This window comes from Heloderma suspectum, chromosome 8, assembly GCF_057233095.1.
Source record: "Heloderma suspectum isolate Gila_16-S chromosome 8, 16-S_ref, whole genome shotgun sequence".
In the NCBI taxonomy this organism is placed as follows: Eukaryota; Metazoa; Chordata; class Lepidosauria; order Squamata; family Helodermatidae; genus Heloderma; species Heloderma suspectum.
The window spans coordinates 43,048,811-43,075,488 of record NC_139465.1 but is presented as its reverse complement, the minus strand read 5'-3'; the positions used below and the strand labels follow the sequence as shown (position 1 = coordinate 43,075,488).

Below are 26,678 nucleotides of genomic sequence, written 5' to 3'. Positions count from 1 at the left end.
CCTGGTTGACAGCTGGTTGGCCAGTGCGTGACCAGAATGCTGGACTAGATGGGCTCTGATCCAGCAGGGCTCTTCCTATGTTCTTACGTACTTACTCCCCCCGGCCCCAAATGCTCTTAAATGTTCCTCACAGGGTGCATTTAGCCCTTTCCCCAGGAGAGGGCACTGTCCGCCTACAAGCAGCTCCTGGCTGGGAAGAGGAACCTCCCGCCCACCTTGCAGCAGGAGCTGCATCTCCAGGGACGGCAGGGATGACATCATGCTCTATTTCTGGATCCAGAGCACATGAGGGGCTTGGAGATGAAGCACAATGAGCGCTCGTTCCCTCATGGGCGGCCGCTTCTGGATGGGAGGACAAGGGACCCCGCAGAAGCCAGGAGCAGCCTTCCCAGCGGCTGTGACTTTGCAGAGAAAAAGCACCTGCACGGAGCCCTCCCAGCCAAGCCGGATGGGAGGCTGCGCGTCCTCCGAGTTGCGTGCGTGTACACAAACGCAAAGTGCCACACACCATGGCAAATCGGGAATTCCACTACAAGGTCAGCGTGGGCGCTCTTCACACAAGCCAGCTCTTGCCAGCTAAATCAGCCCTCGGAGGCCTGTTCTGGCTTGCAAGGCACTGTAAGGAGAAAATTGCTCCTATCTGTCCTGAACTTGAGGAAATGCATCACCAGGAACGAGGGCAGGGATTTGCACAGAGTTTGCACCTGCTCATGTGTATGTATAGATGCAAATGCAGAAATTATCATTATCATTTAAATAGAAATGCAGCACATCTCACCATAGCATGGGAGACGGTGACTAGCTGACCTGCATACCCGCCTGTTCAGTCTGTTGTCCAGGCACTAAGTGTCGATGGGCAAGAGTGTGTATGGTTCGTTTTCTTTAAACTGGAACTGGACAGGAGAGCCCTTCAAATAGAGGACTGTCGCCTATAAAATGGCCACCCTATCGCCAGTTCTAGTGGGCTGTCCAGAGCCCCATCTAGTCTGGTTGTCTGGGGTCAGTTCCAAGCGATGGGGGCCGGAGAATGTGAGCCAAGTGCTCGGAGGCGCATGCAGCCACCTGCAGTCTGGACCCCTGCCCATCTTGGCTGCAACCAGGGAGTTGACTGGGTGAGCCCAAGATGACGCTGATGCCTCCTTGAGGGAGAGGGTGGGGGTGGCCACCTTCGAAGAGGCAACTGTGCATCCATTCCTTGGGAAACCCTCTTTGGATCGGGGCGATTTTAACCATCGCCCAGCCGCTGCTCTCACCTTCTGGGGCAGGATCTTGGAGAAGGCAGCAGCAGCTCAACATGCTTTTGGAGGAAGCCGTTTATCTGGTCTACCCTATAGGCCATGCTGGCTGGGAATGATGGGTGTTGCAGTCCAACACTGCCTCAAAGACTAACAAGTGCATTGTGCCAGAAGCTTTTGAAGGACAGGTTATCAGCAGATGCATGAAGTGTTATTCTCAGTTGGCAGATATATATTCTCAGGGATGGAGGGGCAGAGATGTAGACAATCATATTACCCGGACATGTTTGGGTCAGAGAAGGACACCAATTAAAGCAACAGGGTTATAAAAAATGGGGCTTTTCTTATTTGTGCACCGAATGAAAAGATTTAATGGAAACATAAAACCTTTGGTGTTATTTTCTTTGTTAAGCATTAATTTTACAACAGCATGTTGCTTGCTCATGGCGATGTGCCACAACCCCAGAGCTGGATCTGTGATGGCGCACGGAGATGACCGTGTCTCCTCCAGACTCTTCTGCCTTGAAGGCCCAGGGCAGGGTATCTGTCAGGTCACTGTGGCCAAAGCAGCACAGAAGGGGGGCACTTGGCTGAATTCGATGCCAGGTTAAGACCTTCCTCTTCCTGCAGGCGCTTCATTGTTAATCGATTACTCTCATTATCCATTTCACTGATGGCTCTATAATATTTTTAGACAGCAATCCTACAGCCCTTAGACAGCGTCTGAGGGGCCATATGATACTTCAGATTCCTGGATCCGAGGTCAGAGACAGTGCTCCAAACTCGGACCCAGGAGTCTGAGCTCCCTGCCTCTTTCCCCTCTCCCTCGCAGCCAGCATGGAGAGAACTACACCCGCTGCCTCTCTGAGGCTGCAAAAGCGACCTCGGAGTGAAGGGTGCCAGTGGCGGGGATGGGGGGAGATGGATTGCGCCATATCCCCAGGGCTCTCCAGCCTCCGTCCTTCCCCCTCCCCGATGCCTCAGCTAGATGGGCAAAAACACCCATCTAGCTGAAATGCAGAGAGGGAGGCACAGCGTGCCTTCCACTCTGTTTTGGATACTAGTAAGGCTCCAGGTTCAGAGGATCATGAGCATCAAGGGTGGATCCAATAGGATTACAATAGTTTTAATATCTTGATATTTTCATTGTCGTATTTATTGTTTTGGCTGCTATTTTGCTGTTGTCTTGGGCTTTCTGTGATTGTAAACAGGCCCGAGGGCATCTGCCGGTTGGATGATATACAAATTTATTTATTTAATTTATATACTGCCCAACTGGCGATGCCCTCAAAAATGTAAATTAATAACACTTTTATTTATTTGTTTGCTACACTGATATCCCACCTTTTTTCCTCTTGCAAGGAACCCAAGGCGGCTGACATGGTTGTTGTCCTCTCCATTTTTATCCTCACAACAACAACCCTGTGAGGTAGGTGAGGCTGAGAGTCAGTGACTGGCCCAAATTCACCCAGTGAGCTTCATGGCCAAGTGGGGACTTGAACCCGTGTCTCCCAAGTCCCAGTCCAACACTCTCGCCACTACGCCACATTGCCTCACCATCATCATCATGCACAACTTTCCTTGGGGGGGGGAATGCAGCTTGCTGGGAGAAGGTGTTTTCTGTAGCTGGCACTCATGCAGCACCACTGTATGTTACACCCCCTATCCTATTCAACCCCCCCATACACACACCCTTTGCTGATGGCCTTTGGCCTACCCTCAAAGGCAGGAAAAGCAACAAGGTCAACCGCAGCAAGGGAGAGGTGTGGGCGGGAACCTGGCAGGCAATGCTGGCTGCCGGCCAAGCCGGAGCGGCACTTTCAGAATCATTCCCATTCTGCCCAGCCTGCTCCCTCCGAATCTCCTTCAAGGTCAGCAGCTCCACGGAGGACAAGCACGCAGGAGCGGCGAGGGGGAGGGGGCTCGGGGGCTCAGCCTGGACCAGGCACGCACCAACAGCCCCTCACCAGTGCTGCAGCCGGGTGATTTTAGGCCTGGACGTATTGCCCCCCCCCCCACACACACACATTTAGATGGTCATGTGTATTACTTCAGTTGTGAAGCACACGACTAGTATCCCCCCCCCCCCCCCGCAACCTCCATTTCATGCTTCACAGCGACTTCTACATTTGTTATAGGTTGGAACAACAAAACTGTTTGCCTGATTTAAGAGAAAAAATACGCCAAGCACGTGCGTTTTTGCATTTTAAACTCACTTCAGCCAAAGCACCATCGTGAGCAAGGAATACAACGGCGTTTGCTTCTGCCTCTGTCGGTCTCTGGCTGGCCATCTGGGCCACCCCAGCTGCTGGGCCTGGGACTTCGGTCCCAAGGTCGAAACCTAACAGCCCCACGGCCCTTCCCGAAGCAGGGCCTTCCCTCAAGGGACGCTTCCTCTGCACTGGCAGATTTAGCAGCCAGAGGTAAAGCAACAGCACTGGATGGGCTCAGAAGGCCTCCTTTCCAAACGCTTACAAGGGGCCTTCCCCACCCCGCCCCGGGATCCAGACAGCGGACGGCCCAGGAGTCAAGACAAGGGGGCCTCCGAGATGGAGCAGGAGCCCCACGCCCCATGGGAGGTCATTTCCTTTCCCAGGGAGGGACAGGAAACCGCTCCCAGCAGCCGGCTGCAACACCCCACACAGGGGAAAGCCACACGGGTGGAAACCCCCCGGCACGGCCGAGCCTCGGTGCCTGTTGGTGCGCTGCCTCCGCCGCCCCGCAGCAGAGGGAGCAGAACAGAGAGGCGAGGCTGCGTTGGCTCCTCCCGCCAGGGAGCTCTGCGCAAGAGGCACACCACCCACTTTGGGGAGCCCCCACACCCAATTGCCCCAGAACGCGAGCTGCTGCCGTCCCTCTGGCGAGCCGTGGGCTTTTAAAAGCAGAAGGGGTCCGTCTGCGCCCTGTACGGATGCTTATTGATGCGTTTTGTTTACAACATTTGCATACCGCTCCACATCGAAATAGACTCCAGAGCCGTGAATAAAAAGAATAAAACACCACATTAAATGTCGGCTGAAAACAGAATACCAATAAAAACCGTGCGCCGGCCCACCGGCCCCCGCCACATTGCAAACAGGACAGCAGCCCTGGTGTGGGACCGGCAGGTGCCTGCCCCAGATGTCAGCACAGTGGAGGCGGATGGCTCCGAGGTCAGTGGGCGGTGAATCCACTCCGGGTTTCAGTCAGAACTCTAGAGGAGCTCTCCAAGGTGCAGAGCCACCCACTGATGTCTGGGCCACCAGCCTCCGCTGCCCCAGCATTTCTTTGCCATCTGAAGTTCAGTGGCTGCTTCTAATGCCGCTGGGGTCCCTGGGCCCCGCAGGAGCCCCGTTGCTGGCGGGAGCAGCTGAGTCACTGGCAGCAGGCTACGTAAACAGACCCATCGTAGCTCCGGGAAAAGAAAGTTCCCGATACGAGCACCTCCAAGGCCAGCCCGAGTTATGGACAGCCATCAAAGGAAGACGCCGGCAATTAATTGATGCAATGAAAGCCTTAAAACTGCAGGGCTGTTTCGTTTCATTTTTAAGCAAGGACCTCACTGGCCCTGCGGAAGTGACTCATTTTGTGCTCTAGAGAAGTAGCCTCACAGGGACAAAGGAACATTAATGGCATCGAGCCCACCTTGGCTGCGGATCATTGGCACACCCCCCTCGCGCCCATCTTCTATTTTAACTAAGCCGAAGTACGTGGGGGCGTCTAGACGGAAGAGCCCCTGTCCTGGCGCCGCCAACCAAAAGGCTGTTATGTCACTTCCCTCCTCAACGGATTTTTTGTGGAAAGAAAGAAGATGGCGTGTGAAAATACAGGAGCATTACAAGTGGAAGACAACGATGTCTGGATCCCCGCGGAAAATCCCATCAATGGGGCAGGGCGCTTGCACAATAAAAACCTCATCTGAAAGCACCCCCTGTCACTTAACTAACACACATTCATCCCCTTTTACCCTGCCTCCCTTCTAGGGATGTTTGAATCTGTTAATTTTGGTTACTCGGTTTCTAATTTTTCCCACCTTAAATTTGGTCCTTCCCAAACTTTGAGGATGTTTTTTAAAATTTTGCATGAAACTTCCTATGCATTTTTGTGTGCATTTCTCCTAATACATGAATCCAATGTTGCCAAACACCAACAGTTTGTACGTGCAATTTTCCTAATATTTTTAGGAATAACATTTTTAATGTTATTTTCGCTAACACATGCATTTTTGTGTGCACTTTCCCCAATATATGCATTTTTTAATTGGAAAACTCCAGTGCAAAACTCAGAGAAGTGCAAATTTTGAAGGCTGGCTGAGTTTCAATTTGCATACTAGTTCAAAAGTGTGAAATTAGGTAAGTTCAAATAAAAATGTAAACCAAACATAGGGCGCAGAGAGAAACTCTTCTTTCACCTTCCTCCACTGTCTCCCCTTTGTCAAATTATAATATACCCAAATAAATCCATAAAGGGCCACCCACGTCAAGGGTGCAATATTACCTACTGACCTCATTTCACTTGCCTCCATCATATTGCCTACCTCTGAAATTTAGGCTGCAACCCTGTACACACTTACCCGAGAGTAAGCCTTACTGAAGTCAGTGAGCCTTTTTTCTGAGTAGACATGTATAGGGCTACACTGTCAGGGCAGTATCCTATACGGCTGCTGCTGGTTCTCTTGCACGTGCGGAACCAGCCACTTGCACAACAGGCACCAGCGTGTCCAAAAGTAACCCCAGAAATGAGCGGCAACGCTCATTTCCAAAATGGAGGATATCCGCGGAGCGCCCCTCTGGGAGTTCCACTCACCTGCCCCATTCCAGAAACAAGCATTGCCGCTCGTTTCCAGATGTTACTAAAACCGCAATTTCTCGTTGCACCAGCGGCTGGTTCTGTTAGTGGTCGGGCAGGATAGGTTACCGGCCTTAGACTGTAAGCTTGTTGGGGCGGAAGCATCTTTGCTCCTGTTTCTCTGTAAAGCACCCTGAATTATATAAATAATTAACAGTAATAGCAGAGGGCTCACACAAAAGAAACTCATCTCAGCCTGATCGGTGCTCTTGTGAAAACTGCTCACCTCAGCACGGTTAACACCGAACAATCCATGCACGTACCTCAACTCTGCCAACATTAGCAAGGCGAAACATTTACGATGACCAGCCGATTGTGAGAACAGAACCCTGCTAATGTTCACTGAAACTAAGAATGCACAGATGTGTATGATCAGTGCTGAGTTCACTGTGGAATGCGTGTGCTGCGTTATGTTCTTTGCTCCTGGATTGGGCTCGGGGGAAACTGGTTCTGTATGTTTGCAGCAGAAGCTAGAAGCACCCAGCACCAATTTGCTGGAACCAAGTGGAGTGCGCCAGGTGGAGAAAGGCTGACTGAACTAATGGACCTGTCTATCCTCCATGCATTTATCCAATCCCCCTTTAATGCCATCTAAACTAGTAGTAGCCTTCGCAACATCTTGCAGCAGCAAATTATTTTATCTTGTGTGAAGAAGTACTCCCATGCTGGGCCACAGGTCAGTGGTAGAGCCCCTGCTTTGCATACAGGAGGCCCCAGTTTGTATCCCCAGCTTCACCAAGTGGGGCTAGGAAGAAATCCTGCCTGAAACCCTGGAGAGCTGCTGCTGCCAGTCAGCGTTGACAGTATTGGGCTAGATGGACCAAGGGTGACTCAGCACAAGGCAGCTTCCTATGCTGGGCCACAGGCCAGTGGTAGAGCCCCTGCTTTGCATACAGGAGGCCCCAGTTTGTATCCCCAGTTTCACCAGGTAGGGCTAGGAAGGAATCCTGCCTGAAACCCTGGAGAGCCGCTGCTGCCAGTCAGCGTTGACAGTATTGGGCTAGATGGACCAAGGGTGACTCAGCACAAGGCAGCTTCCTATGCACTTGTGTTTGTCTGTCCTGGATATAGTGTCATGAATTTCGTTGGATGACCCCCTAATATTGTGAAAAAGAGAGAAAAATGTCTGCAAACCATACATCATTTTATAAACCTCTACTGTGCAACTCTTTCAGTGTTTACTGTGCAGTGAATGTGTTTACTCAGGAGTAAGTCCTACCATGTTCAATGGAGCTTACTTCCAGGTAAGTGTGCACAGGATTGCAGCCATGCCTCAAAATTAAAAAGCAACCAGCGCCGTAGCCTTTACTCATAGGGAAAGTGCCCATGCATGGTGTGGAGAAAGTGGATCGAGAGACATTTGTCTCCCTCTCTCATAATATTAGAACTGAGTAGGATCATCCCATGAAGCTGATTGGTGGATAGGACAGAGAAAAGGGAGGGCTCCTTCGCACAAACCCCTGGAGGAGAAGGCTATCAATGGCTACTAGTCCTGATGGCTACGTGCTACCTCCAGTATTGGAGGAAGTATGCTCATGCGCACCGGTTACTGGGGATGATGGGCAGGAGGGTGCTCTTGCACTCATGTCCGGCTTGTGGGCTTCCCACAGGCAGCTGGTTGGCCACTGTGTGAACAGAAGGCTGGACGGAAGGAACCTTTGGTCTGATCCAGCAGGTCTCTTCTTGCGCTCTTGTGATCGTTCTGGCTGCCCTTTTCTGCCCCCCTTGCACACAGCTCGTGCTCTCTAAAGGTTAAGAAACAGGAGACGCAAGCGTCCGACCGGGAGCAGCCTACCTTTCCTTGGGTCTTCGGTGCCTCCCATCCCCTCCCATCCAGAGAAGGTGGCACCTGGTAGATGTCCTGCCCCAGCCCAGAGGGAGCTGGGGGCACCTGGTAGATGTCCTGGGGCGGGCTGGCGGGTCCGGCCGGCACCTGGTACACATCCTGGCCTTGAGGGGGGCTCTGCTTTGGGTAGGCGGCGGGCTGCTTGCCCGGAGGAGACTGGAACGGGCTGTGGTGGAGTGTCCCTGGGGCCTTATTTGGTGCTGGGACCAGGTAGACATTGTCCTCTTGGGGCAGGTAGGAGGGGTGCATAGAGGTGTACTGAGATGCAGGAGACAGGGGGGAGTAGCCCCCTGGGTGAGGATAAGTCAGAGGGGTTGGTCCAGCCGGTGCCGGCGGCTGCTGTGGCAAAGGCTGAGCTTGGCCCTGGATGGAGCTGGGCAGCTGCTTCTTGTCATACATGCCCACCAGGATCTTGAGGCGGTTGCCCGGGACGATGCCCTGCCGCCCGTGCAGCGAGCAGAGCCACCAGCCATCCAGGCCCTGCGTGTTGCGCTCCAGCACCGTCATGATATCGCCCTTGCGGAAGGAGAGCTCGTCCGGCGACTCGGCCACATTGTCGTAGAGGGCCTTGGCCAGCACGTTCTGCAAGAAGGAGAGAGAGAGGACAGGTTGAGAGTGGTGGGCCGGGAGATGGGCGGCGGCAGGAAAGAGGCAGGGGCTTAGATGCTGCTCTGGCTGTGTAGGAAGGGGCCAGCAGCCAGCAGCCAAACGGGGCCACGAACCTGGCAGGCAGCATCACATGAGCCATGCCTCAGAAGGCAGGTGGGATGGGGCAGAAAGCAGCCCCCCTCCCAGCCCCTCTGTTGCAATCAAGTTCTCATGTTCCCAGGTCTGCATTTTCATAAAGCAGGAAACTCAGGCCTGAAGGCCAAATCCACCCCCACCCCCCGTGGCTCCCCTGTCCCCCAACCACCAATCATTTTGTGGCTTTTGCACATTTTCCCCCATTCTAAGAGGTGAAATACCTCTCCCAAGGCTTAGTTAATGGCAGGAAGAGCTCTAAGCTAAAAAAGGCTGGTGTTGTTAGCATTTTGGCCACAACTCTTTGGCATGTGGTCCCACCCACCACCGGAATGCGGCCCCCAAGAGCTTCTCCAAAATGGAATTTGGCCCTTGGACCGTAAGGTTCCCCACCCCTGCAGTAATGAAAACATTTCTAAGAGTTTCCTGCCCGTTTACTGACACTGAGAACAAAACAGTTGTATTGTATAATTACTGAAATTAATTAATTAATTACTATTAATTAATAATGCATTATTTACAGGCATGCCTTGTGTAGTTTGCCCCTCTGGCATCCTTTCTTTAAGAATTAAAATGAGGGATACTCTTTACTCTCACACCTTGGGGGGATCCAAGGAGGTGTACCAAAATCTGTAGGGGGGAAACCCCAAAGTAGTGGGGAGAGCCCAATAAAGACTGAGCACATTCAGTGTCCACAAACACTTGAGAATCCGTTGGGTGTGTGTGTGTGTGTGTGTGTGTAAAACCAGGAGCAGGGTGGGGGGGGAGAGGGGGGATGGAAAGAGAATTGAACGGCGCATACTGGAAAGGGGCATGGGTGGAACTCTGAACAAGAACACTGACACATTTTCTTGCAGAAACAAACACACTGCATCAAGAGCAGGGAACGAGAATGCGTGGCCTCCCAGTCAGTGGAGGCTGGTGGCTCCGATGTCAGTGGGGTGGTGAGTCCGCTCCGGGTTTCTGTCAGAACCAGTCAGAACTCGAAAGGATAGCTTCAGATCTTAGATAGCTCCTTTAGAGTTCTGACTGGTTCTGACAGAATCCTGGAGCGAATTCACCTCCCCACTGTGGGAACCACCAGCCTCAACTGCTTCCAATTATTACTGGACCGCAACTCCCATCGTCCCTCAACACTGGCTATGCTGCCAGGGCTGATGGGAGCTGGAGGCTAACATCTGGAGAGCCCTGTGTTCCCCATCCCTGATCAAGAAGAACACACACTTGCATATTTTTAATCAGGAGCAAGTCAACAGGGATGGTACAAGCTTTAAACACAGTTTATTCTTTTTACAAACGTCACGTAATTGTGGGCCACACAAGCAAACCAGTCCTGCTTTGAGTAAAAAAAAGCAGTTTGAGGACACCGAAGAGCGCACTCCTATGCGCTATCTTCTCAGAGGCAAGTTCCAGGGACTTACACCTAGGCACATGTGTGTACAGGACTGCAGTGCACAGGAGCGTGCCGTGCACTGCACAAGCAGATCCCTGCTCAGCCCAGGAGAAGTTCTGTGCGTCACTCCCTGCCCCACCTGGCTTCCCCGATGCTCTCTTTCCATTCCCCTTTCGCAGCATACCGGTGTGAACACACTTGCTCTCCCTTCAGTTCAAAGAATGTGAAGCCAATAAATTACAGCCAGTGTTATAACCATTTATTAGCTGGAGTCTTTTTTTCCTCCTAGACTGTGAAGTATTCAAAATCCAACAGCTGGGGGGGGGGGAGAGCTGATCTTGGCCCAGCTGCTTTATCAGAAGGGGCTGCCTGCCCCAGGGGCTGCCCAGGACCCCCCTTCTAGCCCACGCACTGGGCTTGCCGCCTCCTCTCCCAGGCAGGACGTGCCAGAGCTGTGAGTCAACCAGAGAATTCCCTTTGGCCTCGCCCAGCGGTAGGACGGGCCTCGCTTCCCCAGGCAAGCGTTTCCAATGCAGCCAGAAAGAAAGGAGAGCAGGACAGTGAGGCCTTTGCCGGCCCCTGATGCCTGCATGTCGACCTTTCCCAACTTGGCACCCTCCAGATGTGTTGGACTACAACTCCCGGTACAGCCGCGTGTCGGCTCCAGGTTTTTGAGGGTCTCGCTCAGTGGGCCCCCTCTCTCAGCAAGCCTGCCTTCTCACCGCCACGGTCACCAGCTGCTATTACTCCTCCTCCCCTTTTCCATCCTTGCTCCCACCTGCTTGCTTGACAGGCAGAGAGGCACTGAGCAAGCAGGCCGTGGCCTCTCCTGCTTCTCCTCACCACCACCACTGTCTGGGCCAGAGCGGAAGGCGGGCAAACAAAGCAGCAAGAGGAAGGTGAACAAGCAGGTTGCCATGGTGAAGAGGAGAGGAGCAACTCCAAGGGCATCTTGTCAGTGGGCCCCTGCTGGGGTGTGGGCCCTTGGCAAGTGCCTGGCCACGCCGACCTTGGTGCCAGCCCTGTGCCCAAGAGCAGAGGGCCATCTCTGAAGGAGTTTGGCTGCTTTGGCAAAATATTTCACTTGCTCACTTCCACGCTAGTTCACAGAAGAGACTTTGCTCGCTCCAAGAGCGACTGTATGTGGAAAGTTAAGTCTTGGGACGGCACAAACAGAAAGGTTTGTGAGCAGGCATTATTTTTACTCAGTTGGGAAATATACACTTCATGTGTTAGTGAGATGCCGGTCAGCAGACCACAGCAAACAGCGTTGCTCCCAGCGCTTGTCCCATCCTTAACATGGTTCCTAGTTCTGTGTCCGTCCAGGCTTCCTGTACTGCATTTCCTCCCAGGAGAACAAGAGGTACATTTTCTCCATCTAGAGCACTTTGTTTACAGCTTAACGGACGGCGGGTGGCCCCTCCGCGAAATGAGAAGAAAATGTTTCAGGCAGCCTCCAAAACCAAGTCTTCAAAGGCTGTGCGTCCACTGGGCACCCCCAGGACTCACCAGCCTCGCCCAGGACTCATGCCCACCTCCTAGAGCACATGGCTACGGGACCCAACTCCACCCAGAGGCTTGTTGTGGGTTCTTGCCAGGACATAAGCCGCCCCCGCCCCTGCCAGCTTGTTCTCTCTTGACCACTGAGCTGAGCAGAATGTTTTCTGTTAATGTTAGGGATATCTTTCATTCATGTCCTACATGTACGATTGCACTGAAGTCTTATTTTGTCTACAATTTTGAAGCCAGCTTTCAAGGACGTTATTGCACTCCTGTCCTACTTGTGGGCTTCCCAGAGGCACCTGGTTAGTTGTTATGTGGAGGGAATGCTGGACTAGATAGGTCTTTGGTCTGGGAATTATGGGAGTTGTAGTCCAACACCTCCAGGAAGAGCAGAGCTCTTCCTATGTTCTTAATCTGAAGTATTATCCAAGCTTGCCCAAACTCTACCAGAAGAGGCTTCCTGGAATAGAAGACAATCTGGAAGCTCAAAAACTGTAAGCAACAGGATTCTCAACCCACTCTCCCTACAGAAAAGAAACAAAAGGCAGATGGAAGAGGGGCCTCAAATGCACAGATCTGAGGGAGGGAATAAGAGGGAGGGTTGCTATAGTTCACAACCCTGGCCTGGGTGCCTAAATGTAACCACGAAGCATCTGGCCAAGCTGATGTACAGCTCCACAAAGACCGGCTCTGTCACACACACACGCGCACACTCCCTATCCCTTCCTCCAGCAATAGTATTGTTGACCACACACCACTTCTTCCAGCCCAGAATTAGACTTAGTAAAGTAGTGCCAGTCATGTGCTAGAAGTAGTACAGATAACATCCAGAGCACATCAGATTGTACTTGGGAAGGGCATACATGGGGGAGCCAGTAGCCGAGCCTCCCCAACCTGGTGCTGCCCAGATGTGTTGGACTACAATACCCATAATTCCCAGCCAGCATGGCCAATGGTTCCTCATGGTGGAGAAGGCTGTAACAGCCCAAGGTGAAGGAGGAATCACTTATCTGGATGAATGCATGCAACACGCACATCACACATGCGCATGCACATGCAGCAGTCACCCGCTATCACAAAGCACCCTGGTTGTGACTGCAAGAGAGCACGAGCTGTGAGCCATCAAGGCCCCAGATCAAATTTAACCTGGACTACAAAGTTGCTCTGTGGTTTTGAGCAGGCGACTTGCCTCTCAGCGTTCACCCCCACCCCAAAAATCTTTGATATATGGGGATAATAATACTGGCCCATCTTACAGGGTTGTTGAAAGGGTAACTGAAAGTGCATGACTTGAAAGTGCTGTATACAAGCTACAAATGGCATTACTATTATTAGTATAATATTAGATACCATCAAAAACAACGCCTACTTGTTAAAAATACAGTGAACAGCATTTGCTGGAGATCATAGAATCATAGAATAGCAGGGCTGGAAGGGGCCTACAAGGCCATCGAGTCCAACCCCCTGCTCAGCGCAGGAATCCAAGTCAGAGCATCTCTGACAGATGGCTGTCCAGCCTCGTCTTGAACACCTCCAGTGTGGGAGAGCCCACCACCTCCCTAGGGAATTGGTTCCATTGTCGTGTTGCTCTAACAGTCAGGAAGTTTTTCCTGATGTTCAGCTGGAATCTGGCTTCCTGTAACTTGAGCCATTATTCCGTGTCCTGCGCTCTGGGATGATCAAGAAGAGATCCTGGCCTTCTTCTCTGGGACAATGACTGGGGAAGGCAATGGCAAACCACCCCGCTATAGTCTGCCATGAAAACGCCAGCACAAGCGGCGTCCCTCTATGGGTCAGCAATGACTCGGTGCTTGCACAGGAGGAACCTTTCCTTTCCTTCCTAAAATCATATGGTTGTGAACACTAATATTGGAATATATCACAGAGATGGCTGGTTATGTTATTCTGTGTGATTCGTTCGTAGTCCCCTTTTGTTATTTGAGTAGGTAACCGGTTGCCCCTCATATTTGGGGGGACTACAGTGCCCATAATACCTGAACATTGGCCATGCTGGCTAAGACTTAGGAAGTTATCATCCAAAATACCTGAAGGATAACCAGATGCCTAACCTGTGGGGATTTAGGCATCACTGACAGACTGAAAGGCCTCCCTCATAAAGGCTCCACCTCCCTCAACCGTCACCACCACCAGTCATTCCAGTAGGCGATACAGAGAGATAAGCAGGGCCATTCCACCCTGCTGAAAGGCTACTGTAATTTTTCCCTCTTCCCTTCCCATCCCTTTTTGCTCTTATGTCACACATTCTGGATTGTAAGCCTGCTTACAAGGGACTATCTTGTTTACTGATGGCATGTAAGCTGCTTCGGGAGCCTTTTTGACTGAGGAATGGGATAAAAATACTTCAAATAAAATAAAAAAGTTGTTCATTGGTTTACAGCAGCCATAAGCTATAAATGGGGGCCTGACCCACCTGATCCATCATGAAGCATTTGGAAAACAGCATATATGAACAAGTTAAGAGAGAGATAAGCGTTTTATTGAAAATTGAGCATTTTTTTCAAAGTACTGGAATAACAAGGTTCATTACGTATAAACAGCCTACTGGTTGGGGGATGCTGAGAGTTGTAGTCCAATACCTCTGGTGGGCACCAGGCTGGGGAAGGGAGATGTAGAACTTCATTTGTTATTAGGAATAATACAGGAAGATATCATTGTACTGTGGTTGGGTTGGCCCTTTTACATTTTAGATGTCCATGGGCACTTCCAGACACAGGGCTCCTAGAGCTACCAATCAAAAGGCATTGTGCAGCTATTCTGTCTTTCTGTCATCATCAGTTTTTCTGTGATAAGAAGAAAAAGTCAGAAGCACTAGTGGGAAAACACAGGAGGACTGCAAATGGGAGACAACAGTGTCTGGACTAGAGACATGAAGGCCAGGAAAAGAGCCAGAAAAAATGGGGCGAGGGAAATGTATTTAAACGTACACAGACACACACACACACTTTTTCCTCGTGGGTTTTTGGAAAATTTAGGGGGGAAACCACCAGGTTCTCCCCCCAATTTTTCAATTTCCTCCCCCTCCCACTTCACATCTGTAATCTGCCCCCACCCCAGTAAAATTCTATGAATAGAGCAGGGCAATTGCACATAAAAGCCTCGACTAGAAGTCACTTCCCATCGAATTCATTTCAGTTTGGGGTTTTCCCCTCTCATTCTTAATGTATTGCTGATTTGTAAGTTAAAAAGTGTAAAAATAAATTAAGCCCCCAATGAATGCATTTGTTTTGAAAAATAAGAACTTTGTGTTTTGTGGTCTCCTCGGAGCAAATGTTCCCAACAGGACCACGTTGTGCCAAATCCAGAGATCCCTGCAGGGAAATGAAAGCAAGAAAACACAGTCCACATGGACCAAGTAACCAAGTTGTGCCACCTCCCCCAGCACAGGGCATCCACAGAAAAGGTCCAGTCCTTCTACCTCGCAAAATGACATCCCAGGAAAGCACGCCGACACAAAGGATAAAAATCCTCTGGTTCGAAACTGCATAGAAAAGACTGCAGACTGCCCAGGCAGCTAGCTTCCTGCTGTGCTCCACCCTCGTTGAAACCTGTCCTTTGGCTGGCTTGATAACGATGTTCAGTGTAATCTGAGGACAGCCTAGCCACTGCGGTTCCTGTGCTGGTATCCTCACGATTAGATTACTGTCATCCACTCTGCGTGGGGCTGCCCTGATTTGGAAGCTGCAGTTTGCAGAGGGAGCAGCAGCAGGAAGGTTGTTCAGTGGCACACCCAGCCATGTACACGTTACACCTGTGCTAAAGGAACTGCACCAGCTGCCTATGCACTACCGAGTCCCGTTCCAAGGTTCTGTGGTTAATGCACAAAAGCCCAAAATATCTCAGGACCGGGATACCTAATGGACCACCTTCCCCTATATTCATCTAGGCAACTTGTAAGAGGAGGCCTTGCTGGCCATTCCGTGATCAATCGTAGCGGCATCCACCCTCTGGAACACCCTCCCTCATGCAGGTGTGGTGTGTTTTAAATGCCTCCAGAAACCATGCTTATCTGCAAAAGCTTTGCCTGGCTTGTAAGTGACGATTACGCTGCTGCTCTGTTTTATTGTTTCTTTTCATTTTTTTAAAGTATCTTTGCTGCGTATGCTTGGTCCTTACTGGCCTGTGTTTGGGGTATTTTTCCTCCCTTAGGTTGTTGGATCTCTCTCTCTCACACACAGACACACACACACACACACACCCCACTATAGTACTTCTGCAAACCTCAGTTCCACCAAGTATGGAGATACTCCCCACTTGTTTCTTGGTGGCTCCATTTTTGTCTCCAGTCCTGTCAGCACTCAACCACCCAAGTTGGTGACAAGAAGAAGCGTTGAAGCAGCCTTATACTGGCCCATGTAATCCAGCACAGTCTGCTCCCCAAAGCCTCAGATGGGTCTTTCCCAGCCCTGCTACCCGAGATCCTTTGGAGTGGACTGAACCTCGGACTTTCTGCACACAAGGCCCACGCACTACCAAGCAGACTCTATGTGCTGGAAGAGGACTCCTGGAGTCAAGAATGGCGTATTCATTCGTAACGTTTGCTGACTTACAGTTCCCTGCCCCCCCCTGCCCCCCCAGCACAGAATGCAGGGATAGCTTTCACAACTGGGCATAATTTCCAGGAGCAACAAGCATGTCTTGTACATTTTGTCACTGTTCGGAAAACCAATTAAGAGAGGTGCCCAGCCAACGTCCCTTGCTGGAGAAAGCAAGATACAAAAGATAGACAACAAGAAAAAAAAAGTTCCTGAGTTGCCCCCAAAGACCTTTTGCAGGTTAAACAGAGGAGTTAAACTCACCTGCCCTCCCATTAAAAGAATGCATGATTAATGCAGCTTAAAAAAAAAGGAACAAGCAGCACAGAAGGCCAAAACTGCCCATTTTCTCAGATAGGGCTTCGATTACGACATAACGCTCCATGCTCACGCAATGACTTTCTAAAGTCATCCTGTGAACCCGTCCATGGGTGGGGTGGGGGTGGGGGAAATTACTCAAAAGCAGAATGAGTCACTTATGTAAAATCCGTTTAAACAAGATCCTCGTTTCCTGTTGGATCATCTCCTAAAAAGGCCCTTCAAATGAAACTTCTGAGTTCTAGCACAGCCTTCCCTCAACCTGGTGCCCCCTCCAGATGTGCTGAGCCAGCATCCCCAGACAACACATCTGGAAGGCACCAGGTTGAGGGGAGGCTGCGCTAGCCCCTTCCTTCTGGGGGCTTTTTCACACAGCAGGTGTGCACGTCAGTTCTCATGAGCAAACTAGAGAGGCAATAAAAAAAGGTGCCGACTTCAAGTGGGCACACAAGAAACTGGAAAGCGTCCAGCTATGAGGAGGAAGGAGTTGGTGCACCAGATGAGCCTCTGGAAGTCCCAAGCAACATTTTCATTCACGATTTGGACAAACACACGGGAGGGTGGGCTGTGCAATTTGCAAGGGATGCGAAAAGAAACACGGAGTCCCGACTACGTTCACTTGGAAGTTCAGTGGGACTTACTCCAAAGTAAGTGGGCACAGGGCAGCCTTAATAACTGAAAGATAATACTGCTCCGCATTTACAGAGAGTTAAAAGTCCTTTACAAACATCTCGGAAATCCTTACGACGACTCTGTGGTAGGTCAGCATTATCTCTATGTTACGTGGCACATACAGAGAGAGCGGTGGCACATACAGAGAGAGCGGCTTGCTAAAGGATGAGCTATGAAGAGCAGGCTCATCAAGAGCAGGCTACAGTAACAAGGTGGAATAGACTCACAGATAGAACATTATAGTCATTCACTCATTCATTCATTGATTCACTATATTCATATAACATAAAACAAGTTCTCTAGGCATTGTACAATGTTGAATTATCATCCATTTCAACGAGCAAGAGGACCCAGGAAGGCATATTGCAGGAGGTCATGCTACATATGTTGGAACCTTATTCCATGCGAAGCAGGGCTATGTATACCCCCTGTCTTCTAGTGGGTTCTTGAGGGTGGTAGTGAAATTCACAGAACTAAGGCAGGGTCTCTCCAAATAGCATTGGTCACCCCAAATAGCTGCCAGAAACTAGGATACACAAAAGGCTCTTTGCAACCAACAAAGAGCAAGGGTAAGAATTATTTTCTCCTCCAACAGCCCAAGCGCACATTCCACCCACGTTGAACCTCTTTCCGCTCGAGGGCCAAATTCCACTTTGGAGAAGCTCAGGGGCTGCATTCCAGTGGTGGACAGGGCTGAAAGCAAAGCAGATGGGGTCAAAATGCCAAAGACACCAGCATATTTTAGCTTAGAACGCTTCCTGCCAGTAACTAAGTCTTAGGAGAAGTATTTCAACCTCTTAGAATGGGGGAAAACCTCCACAAAAGCCAGGAAACCACCAAATGATTGGTGGTATGGGAAAAGGGGGTAGGGCCAGAGGAAGGGGCTGGAGCCCTCTGGGGAATTCTGGAGGGCCAGACTGGAATTTGGGCCTTGGGCCAAAGGTTCTGTTGTTGTTGTTGTTCAGTCGTTCAGTCGTGTCCGACTCTTCATGACCCCATGGACCATAGCACGCCAGGCCTTCCTGTCCTGCGCTCTCTCCCGGAGCGTGCTCAAGTTCATATTCATTGCATCCGTGATGCTATCTAGCCATCTCATCCTCTGCCGTCCCCTTCTCCTTTTGCCTTCAGTCTTTCCCAGCATCAGGGTCTTTTCCAGGGAGTTTTCTCTTCGCATTAGGTGGCCAAAATATTGGAGCTTCAGCTTCATTATCTGTCCTTCCAATGAGCACTCAGGGTTGATTTCCTTTAGGATGGACTGATTTGACCTCCTTGCAGTCCAGGGCACTCGTAAGAGTCTTCTCCAGCACCACAGTTCGAAAGCATCAATTCTTCGGCGCTCAGCCTTCCTTATAGTCCAGCTCTCACAGCCATACATTACTACTGGGAAAACCATAGCTTTGATTAGACGGACCTTTGTCGGCAAGGTGATGTCTCTGCTTCTTACTATGCTGTCTAGGTTGGCCATAGCTTTCCTCCCAAGGAGCAAGCGTCTTTTAATTTCAGGGCTACAGTCACCATCTGCGGTGATCTTGGAGCCCAAGAAAGTAAAATCTGTCACTGCTTCCATTTCTTCCCCTTCTATATGCCAGGAAGTGATAGGGCCAGATGACATGATCTTAGTTTTTTTAATGTTGAGTTTCAAACCAGCTTTTGCACTCTCCTCTTTCACCCTCAACAAGAGGCTCTTGAGATCCTCTTCGCTTTCTGCCATTAGGGTGGTATCGTCTGCATATCGGAGGTTGTTGATAATTCTCCCGGCAATCTTAATTCCGACCTCTGATTCATCCAACCCGGCATTTCTCATGATGTACTCTGCATATAAGTTAAATAAGCAGGGTGACAATATGCAGCCTTGTCGTACTCCTTTCCCAATTTTGAACCAATCGGTTGTTCCATCTCTGGTTCTTACTGTTGCTTCTTGACCCTCGTACAGGTTTCTCAGGAGACAGGTAAGGTGGTCTGGTACTCCCATCACTTTAAGAATTTGCCACAGTTTGTTGTGATCCACACAATCAAAGGCTTTAGCGTAGTCAATGAAGCAGAAATAGACGTTTTTCTGGAATTCTCTTGCTTTCTCCATGATGCAGCGAATGTTGGCGATTTGATCTCTAGTTCCTCTGCCTCTTCGAAACCCAGCTTGTACTTCCGGTAGTTCTCGGTTCGCATACTGATGAAGCCTAGCTTGTAGGATTTTGAGCATCACCTTGCTGGCATGTGAAATGAGCGCAATTGTGCGGTAGTTTGAACACTCTTTGGCGTTGCCCTTCTTTGGAACTGGAATGTAAACTGACCTTTTCCAGTCTTGTGGCCACTGTTGAGTGTGCCAAATTTGTTGGCATATTGAATGCAGCACTTGAACAGCATCATCTTTTAGGATTTTAAATAGCTCAGCTGGAATACTGTCATCTCCGCTAGCTTTGTTGTTACTAATGCTTCCTAAGGCCCACTTGACTTCACTCTCTAGGATGTCCGGCTCAAGTTCAGTGACCGCACTATCATGGCTATCAGGGACATTCAGATCTTTCCTGTATAGTTCTTCTGTGTATTCTTGCCACCTCTTCTTAATCTCATCTGCTTCTGTTAGGTCCCTGCCTTCTTTGTCCTTTATCATGCCCGTCTTTGCACAAAACGTTCCCTTGAGATCTCCACTTTTCTTGAAGAGATCTCTAGTCTTTCCCATTCTGTTGTTTTCCTCGATTTCTTTGCATTGTTCATTTAAGAAGGCCTTCTTGTCTCTCCTTGCTATTCTCTGGAACTCTGCATTCAGTTGGCTATATCTTCCCCTTTCTCCCTTGCTTTTTGCTTCCCTTCTTTCGTGAGCTACTTGTAAAGCCTCATCAGACAGCCACTTGGCTTTCTTGCATTTCTTTTTCTTTGGGACGGATTTTGTTGCTGCCTCCTGAACAATGTTACGGACCTCCGTCCATAGTTCCTCAGGCACTCTGTCTATCAGGTCTAATCCCTGAAATCTATTCCTCACCTCCACTGTATATTCATCAGGGATATGATTTAGGTCATACCTGAATGGTTTAGTGGTTTTCCCTACGTTCTTCAATTTAAGCCGAAATTTTGCAAGAAGCAGCTCATGATCTGAGCCACAGTCAGCTCCAGGTCTTGTTTTTACTGACTGTATGGAGCTTCTCCATCTTTGGCTGCAAAGGACATAATCAATCTGATTTCGATATTGACCATCTGGTGACGTCCATGTGTAGAGTCGCCTCTTGTGCTGTTGGAAAAGAGTGTTTGCTATGATCAGCATGTTCTCTTGGCAAAACTCTATTAGCTTTTGTCCTGCTTCATTTTGTACACCAAGGCCATGCCTGCCTGTCATCCCGGTGATTTCTTGACTTCCTACTTTAGCATTCCAATCCCCTATGATGAAGAGTACATCTTTTTTTGGTGTTAGTTCTAGAAGGTGTTGTAGGTCTTCATAGAACCGATCAACCTCAGCTTCTTCGGCCTCAGTGGTTGGGGCATAGACTTGAATTACTGTGATGTTGAATGGTTTGCCTTGGATTAGTACTGAGATCATTCTATCATTTTTAAGATTGTACCCCAGTACTGCTTTTCCCACCCTTTTGTTGACTATGAGTGCTACTCCATTTCTTCTAAGGGATTCTTGCCCACAATAGTAGATATGATGGTCACCTGAATTAAATTCGCCCATGCCTGTCCATTTTAGTTCGCTGATTCCCAAGATGTCGATGTTCATTCGCTGATTCCCAAGATGTCGATGTTCAATCTTGCCATCTCATGTTTGACCACCTCCAGCTTACCTTGATTCATTGATCTGACATTCCAGGTTCCTAAACAATATTGTTCTTTACAGCATCGGATTTTCTTTTCACCGCCAGACACATCCACAGCTGAGTGTCCTTTCGGGTTTGGCCCAGCCGCTTCACTCTTTCTGGCGCTACTTGGAAATACCCTCTGCTCTTCCCCAGTAGCATATTGGACACCTTCCGACTTGAGGGGCTCATCTTCCGGCGTCATATCTTTTAGCCTTGTGATACGTTCCATGGGGTTTTCTTGGCAAGAATACTGGAGTGGGTTGCCATTTCCTTCTCCAGTGGACCACATTTTGTCAGAACTCTCTGCCATGACCTGTCCGTCTTGGGTGGCCCTGCACGGCATAGCTTATGGCTTCACTGAGTTACGCAAGCCCCTTCGCCACAACAAGGCAGTGATCCATGAAGGGGAAAGGTTCTGTACCCTTGCATAAAAACTTGGTTCAGGACAGCTGCCTCTAACAGGCAAAAACTGCCAGCTTCAGGTACTGTGTCAACACAATCAAACCATCCCCTGGCAACATCATCGTCAGCACTTTATTGCCTTGACTGCAGGATCTAGGCCACCAAGCAGACAAACAATAGTTAATAGTTCAGTTAACCTTTTAAAAAACAACGTACTGCGCAAGCAGCCAATAAATTTATTTCCGTCGCTCCACTGACAGTGTAAACAGGAGAAAGCTGGTGAAGTGCAGCGTCTAAGCAAGGGTTGGGAAACATCTGGCCCTCCAGATGTTATTGGATGAGGACTCCCATCATTGCTCACCATTGGTTAAGCTGGCTAGGGCTGATGGGAGTTGTAGTCCAACATCTGGAGGGCCACGCATTCCTCACCCCTGGTCTATGAGGCTGAGCTAGAGCATGAAGTCCCCGGTTCAAACATCACTTTGGCCATGCATTCACTAGGGAACTTGGGAAGCGATTATGTACTAGGTCAGGCTATTTGACCACCTAGTCCGGTACTGTCTATTATTTTGACTGGCAGCGGCTCTCAGAGGTGTCAGGCAGAGGTCGCTCCCCTTACCTGCTCCCTGAGCCCTGCAAGAAGAGATGCCAAGGATTAAACCCACAATCTTCCGCATGCAAAGCAGGTGTTACTCCACTGAGCTGTAGTCTGACCCTAAGTGGCCTTAAGCAAGCCTTGCAGCCCCCACCTGCAATATAGGAGAGAATTCTGACTGACCTGTTGCAAATCTTACAAAATAAGGAATGCAGGGATCTTTGAATGCTACTTATGGTCAACAGGGCTACCTTTGTTTTTTGTGAGACCTGGAGAATACCAAATTTAGCCATGCTACCGCAGGGCCTATGCTAGAGGAAAAGGATTTTATATCAGCAGAAGCCCAGGCTTCATTCTCCAAGGTTTCATCCCCTCCAGCCACTAGGTAAAGCTACCCATTTTGGCTTCAATGGACTTTACTTAGAATAGCATCTATAACTATCTCCTGCCCTGTTACTATAAAGACTGCCTAACCTCTCTCTGTAGTCCACTGGTAAAAAGAGCCCACATGTTTCACCCACTTCTGGGCAAGACATGCAGGAAAGCACTTCAGAGAACAGCTGGATTTTATATTTTCAAGAAAGGAGGATTTCTTGCACCCAGCAGCCCTAGGGGTACCTGCAGGTCCAACCACTAACCATCACATGACCTGCAGAGTCTAATAAGGATGTCTGCAGACCCCCCATTTCACCTTGGAAATTTGAACATGTAGACACTGACTTCACTATCTAATCAGCTTCTTTCCCCTTCCCTATTCCCCTCACTCCAACCTGCTTTATATAACTTCTTTCCTGATGAAGAGATCTGGCGGTCTCAAAAGCTTGCACATTGTTTGTGATCTTTTGGTTCGCCTAATAAAGGTATTACACCAACATGGTTTTCGGAATGTAGATGAAATATTATTAAACAATGGCACCTTTTCTAATCCCCTCTACTTGTAAAGTAGAACTCAATTGTGCTCACTGTGCTCATCTGCCCAAGAGCTAAAGCTGGTAGGAGGCTGGGTCAAATATTTAGCTTTCAACACATGGCAAATAGAACACCAGAAAGTCTAGAGGGGTATGCCCTCCGCAACACCCTCACCACAAATGGTGTTTGGTCCCAACTATATTTATTTGCTACCCTTACAGACCATCTTTTCAGCCACAATGACTCCCAAGATGGTTTACAATAAACACACATCTTAAAAACCATTCATGACTCAATTAAAATCAGATCAAAACAGCTGTACCAGCAAGCAGCTGGCGACATTGCACTCGGCCTCTCCAGGCTTGATGGGCGCCTTACACCTTTCGTATCCCCGCAGCGCAGCCCTCGGGCTTGTGCAAAGCAGCCCCGCAACCTTTTTTAGGTGTTGCAGCAACAGCAAAGAAACACCTGGAGCAGCGGAGACAGCTGCTGCTGCTTCCTTGAGCATCCTTCTTCTCCAGCCAGTGCCAAGGCCAAATTGGGGAGACGGAGCCATCAGCAAGTTTCCTGAATGCAGGGCTGACATCAAGAGTAGATATGGTTGGGCATCTCCCAAGGGCCTTCACCCCAAGAGGGGCCTACTGAAGAGCCCCCTAGAGTGGCTCCTCCTCGCCATTGCAACCGGCTTGCTCACCTGCCTCTCACTCTGGCCCAGACAAGGGTGGTGGTGAGAAGGAAGAGCAGGAGATGCCGTGGCCTTCCTGCTCTCTGGTGCCCTGCCTGCCAAGCAAGCAAGTGGAAGCAATGATGAGAAAGAGGAGAAGGAGCAAGAGCGGCTGGCGAGAAAATGGACTTTCTAAGGGAAGGGGCCCATGGAGGGTGTCTTTCCCAAGGGCCCTCCAAAACCTGGCACCAGCACTGCCTGAATGGTCCACCCAAGACCACAGTGGACATCTGCTGGGAACTGAGATGTATAAGAAGGCACGCCTCTTTGAAAACACACTGGGATTTGATCAGTCATTCAGGTTCAGATGATGTCATTTGGAAGCAAGGGCCTGATCCTAGGCTAGTCCACTGCCAGATGGTGCTGAATGATCCCTTCAGCCTTACCCAACCTGGTGCCCTCCAGATGTTTTGGACTACAACTCCCAGAATCCCTGGCCTGTGGTCATGCCGGCTGGGGCTGATGGGAGCTGAACATCTGAAGGGTACCAGAGTGGGGAAGGCTAGAAGGCTTCCTTCAACTCTAATTTAGCGGTTGCCAGCTCAGAACAAGAAAGATAAGTCTGCAACATGTCATTGCATTAGATCCAGGAAGGGAAACTTGTGGCCCTCCAGAATTTTCCCGTCAGCCCTAGCCAGCATATCCAATGGTGAGAGATGTGAGTTGTAGACCAAAACATCGGGAGGCCCACCTCTGCATTACAGGCATCCCCCCCACGCACACACACACACACACACACACACACACACACCACTCTTTTGCCTTTTACTTCCTACCTGTGGACGATCTCCAATAATGCCAAAGTTCCCTAAAAACCCTTCTAAATGAACACAAAAGCTCTCCCTCTGGGCCATTCAGTTGAAGATCCTTTCATCAGAGGTTCCTGGAGAGGGGGTCCTCCAGCCACAGAGACAGATCAGAGCTTGCTCACGCAATTAAAGAGCCTGACGTTTCGCAAGCTCGTAAACACACATCCGGGCTCCACCGTTGTCTTTAGAAACCTCAGGTGCTGCAAAACTGCAATTTGCAGGGGCACAAGGATGGGTGGGAGAGGTGCTTCTCCCTTTCCCTGCCCACTTCCCCTACCACTCTCCTCTACAGCTGCTCTTCCACCGGACACATTTGCAGCACGGCCAGAGTCCTGTAGCCCCTGCAAGTCAACCTGCACTCCTGTTGACACTTTGCAGAGGAGAAGCAGCAGCACAGGTTTCAAGGCACAAGGCAGAGGTGGAAAAAGTTCCATTGACAAGGTAACTGTTTGAAGCAGGGTTGTTGAACCTTAGTCCCACGGGCCAAATCTGGCCTTCTGGGGTTCCACAAAGCAACCTTTTCCAGCAGTCTCCCTGCTTTTCGAAAAGGTTGAAATGCCGCTCCTAAGGTTCAGTTCCTGGCAGGAAGAGCTTTGAACTAAAACATGCTCGTAATTTGGGTGTTTTGGCCCTGCCCCTTTTGCATTTGGCCCCGCCCACCACTGTAATGCAGCCCCTGAGAGCATCTCCAAAATAGAATTTGGCCCTCCAGCTAAAAGAGGTTCAATGCTCCTGGTTTGAAGACCCCCGTTCCTGTCTACACAGACTCGAAACGCCAAAGGTGTTTTGGCTACAACCTCTGGCAGTCAGCAAGGGGTTATTCAAAGGTTACTGTGAGCAGCTGCCTATTCCACCCACTTCTGTGTACTCGAGATAAAATCCTGTGAATGTTGACCGGAGCAATCCAGTGAGCCACGGCCCTCCGTCACAATACTCGCCCAACCCCAATTTCCATCCCCTGACCTCGTAAACGACTGAGAGGCTGGAGGGAGTCAGGGGGGCTTTCGTCCAGGACACAAGCTGAAGCAGAAGACACTGGTAGCTCTTCAACGGGTTCAAGCCATAACCTGCATTGCCAATTGGGCATCAATTGCACCACAATCATGCCAACGCCCGCTTTGATTTGGTGATGCCCAGGAGAACAAGTAGAAAGGGAGGGACAGCACAGGATGGGGTGTGGTTTCCAACCTTCCTAGCTCCAGAAAATCGTTTCTAAATCAGCTTCTCCCAACTAGGCCCTGCCCCCCTGCTCATCTGCCACAGAGCCCTTGTGTATTGCAAAAGGTCTGGGGAAATGTCCCAAGGCAGGAATGGGCGAAAGGAAAAGTGGGATCTACTGGTAGTTTCCGGGATGATTTGCAGAAGATCATCAACAGTTCCCAACTTCCAGTCGTTTCACATTCATAGTGGAGTCCCTTAGCTTAGTGCTTGAGGACAACCCTTGCATGCAAAAGGTCCCAGGCTCAATCCCAGACATCGCCGAACGCGGCTGGGGAAGACTCCTGCCTGAAACCCCAGAGAGCCACTGAGAGCAGGTACAAGGCAACACTGAGCTAAATGCACCAACGGTCAGACTCGGTACAAAGCCGTTTCCTGTGTTCCTATGCAGTGGGCAGACCCCTTTGAAGATGAGCACTTTGGGCTCACAGGAGCATTTGCTGAAATTAAATTTATTCCAGCATGCTGACTGCTATTTTACAGCCCTGTTTGAGAATCTTAGAACAGTAGGGTTGGAAGGGGCCTATAAGACCATCGAGCACGACCCCCTGCTCAATGCAGGAATCCGAGTCAGGAATTAAACACAACGCTGTCTTAAGCTGGGGCAGGCCACCACTCCAACTAGCGTCGTGTTGTCTGCTACAGACTGACTGGTACGGTGGAAGACAGTAATTCCCAGCCCTATCCAGAGATGCGGGGGAATGAACTTGGGACCTTGCAAAGCATGTGTTCTACTACCAGGGAATCTGAGAGGAGCACCGGAAGCTTCCTTGCTCTCAGTCTGGCAACTGGTCCAGCTATTGACTACACCGGAGATGTAGAACTTCTGGCCTGCGGCCTTAATTCAGCCCGGGGAGGTTAATTTTAGCAACCCAATGAACTGAGGTTGCTAAACCACTCATCTCTCTCAACAGAGTCCCTCTCTCTTCCACTGAGGCTGTTGGGGCATCTCCATTTTCGCTGTCCTGACTTATTAGCTCCACTTCACACTGAGACATATTATATATTTCTAAGACATATTCATATCCACTCACATACTTGCCAGGGTTACCCAAATGAAAAATATCAGTTACAACTGTGAAACTGCCAAGGTGGCCTAATATTGTATTTGCAAATGGCACCCATTCTAATGAACTTACTAA

General features: G+C 49.9%; 1 protein-coding gene across 2 annotated transcripts in view; it reads right to left on the bottom strand.

Moving 5' to 3' along the window:
- Window positions 1-26,678, bottom strand: part of BCAR1 (BCAR1 scaffold protein, Cas family member) — a 66,857-nt gene that overhangs the window by 20,261 nt on the left and 19,918 nt on the right. For both annotated transcript variants that reach the window (XM_084812182.1, XM_084812184.1), the window contains exon 2: window positions 7,858-8,490. In XM_084812182.1, coding sequence (XP_084668308.1) covers window positions 7,858-8,490 — 633 coding nt within the window. The remainder of the gene's footprint in view (window positions 1-7,857; window positions 8,491-26,678) is intronic.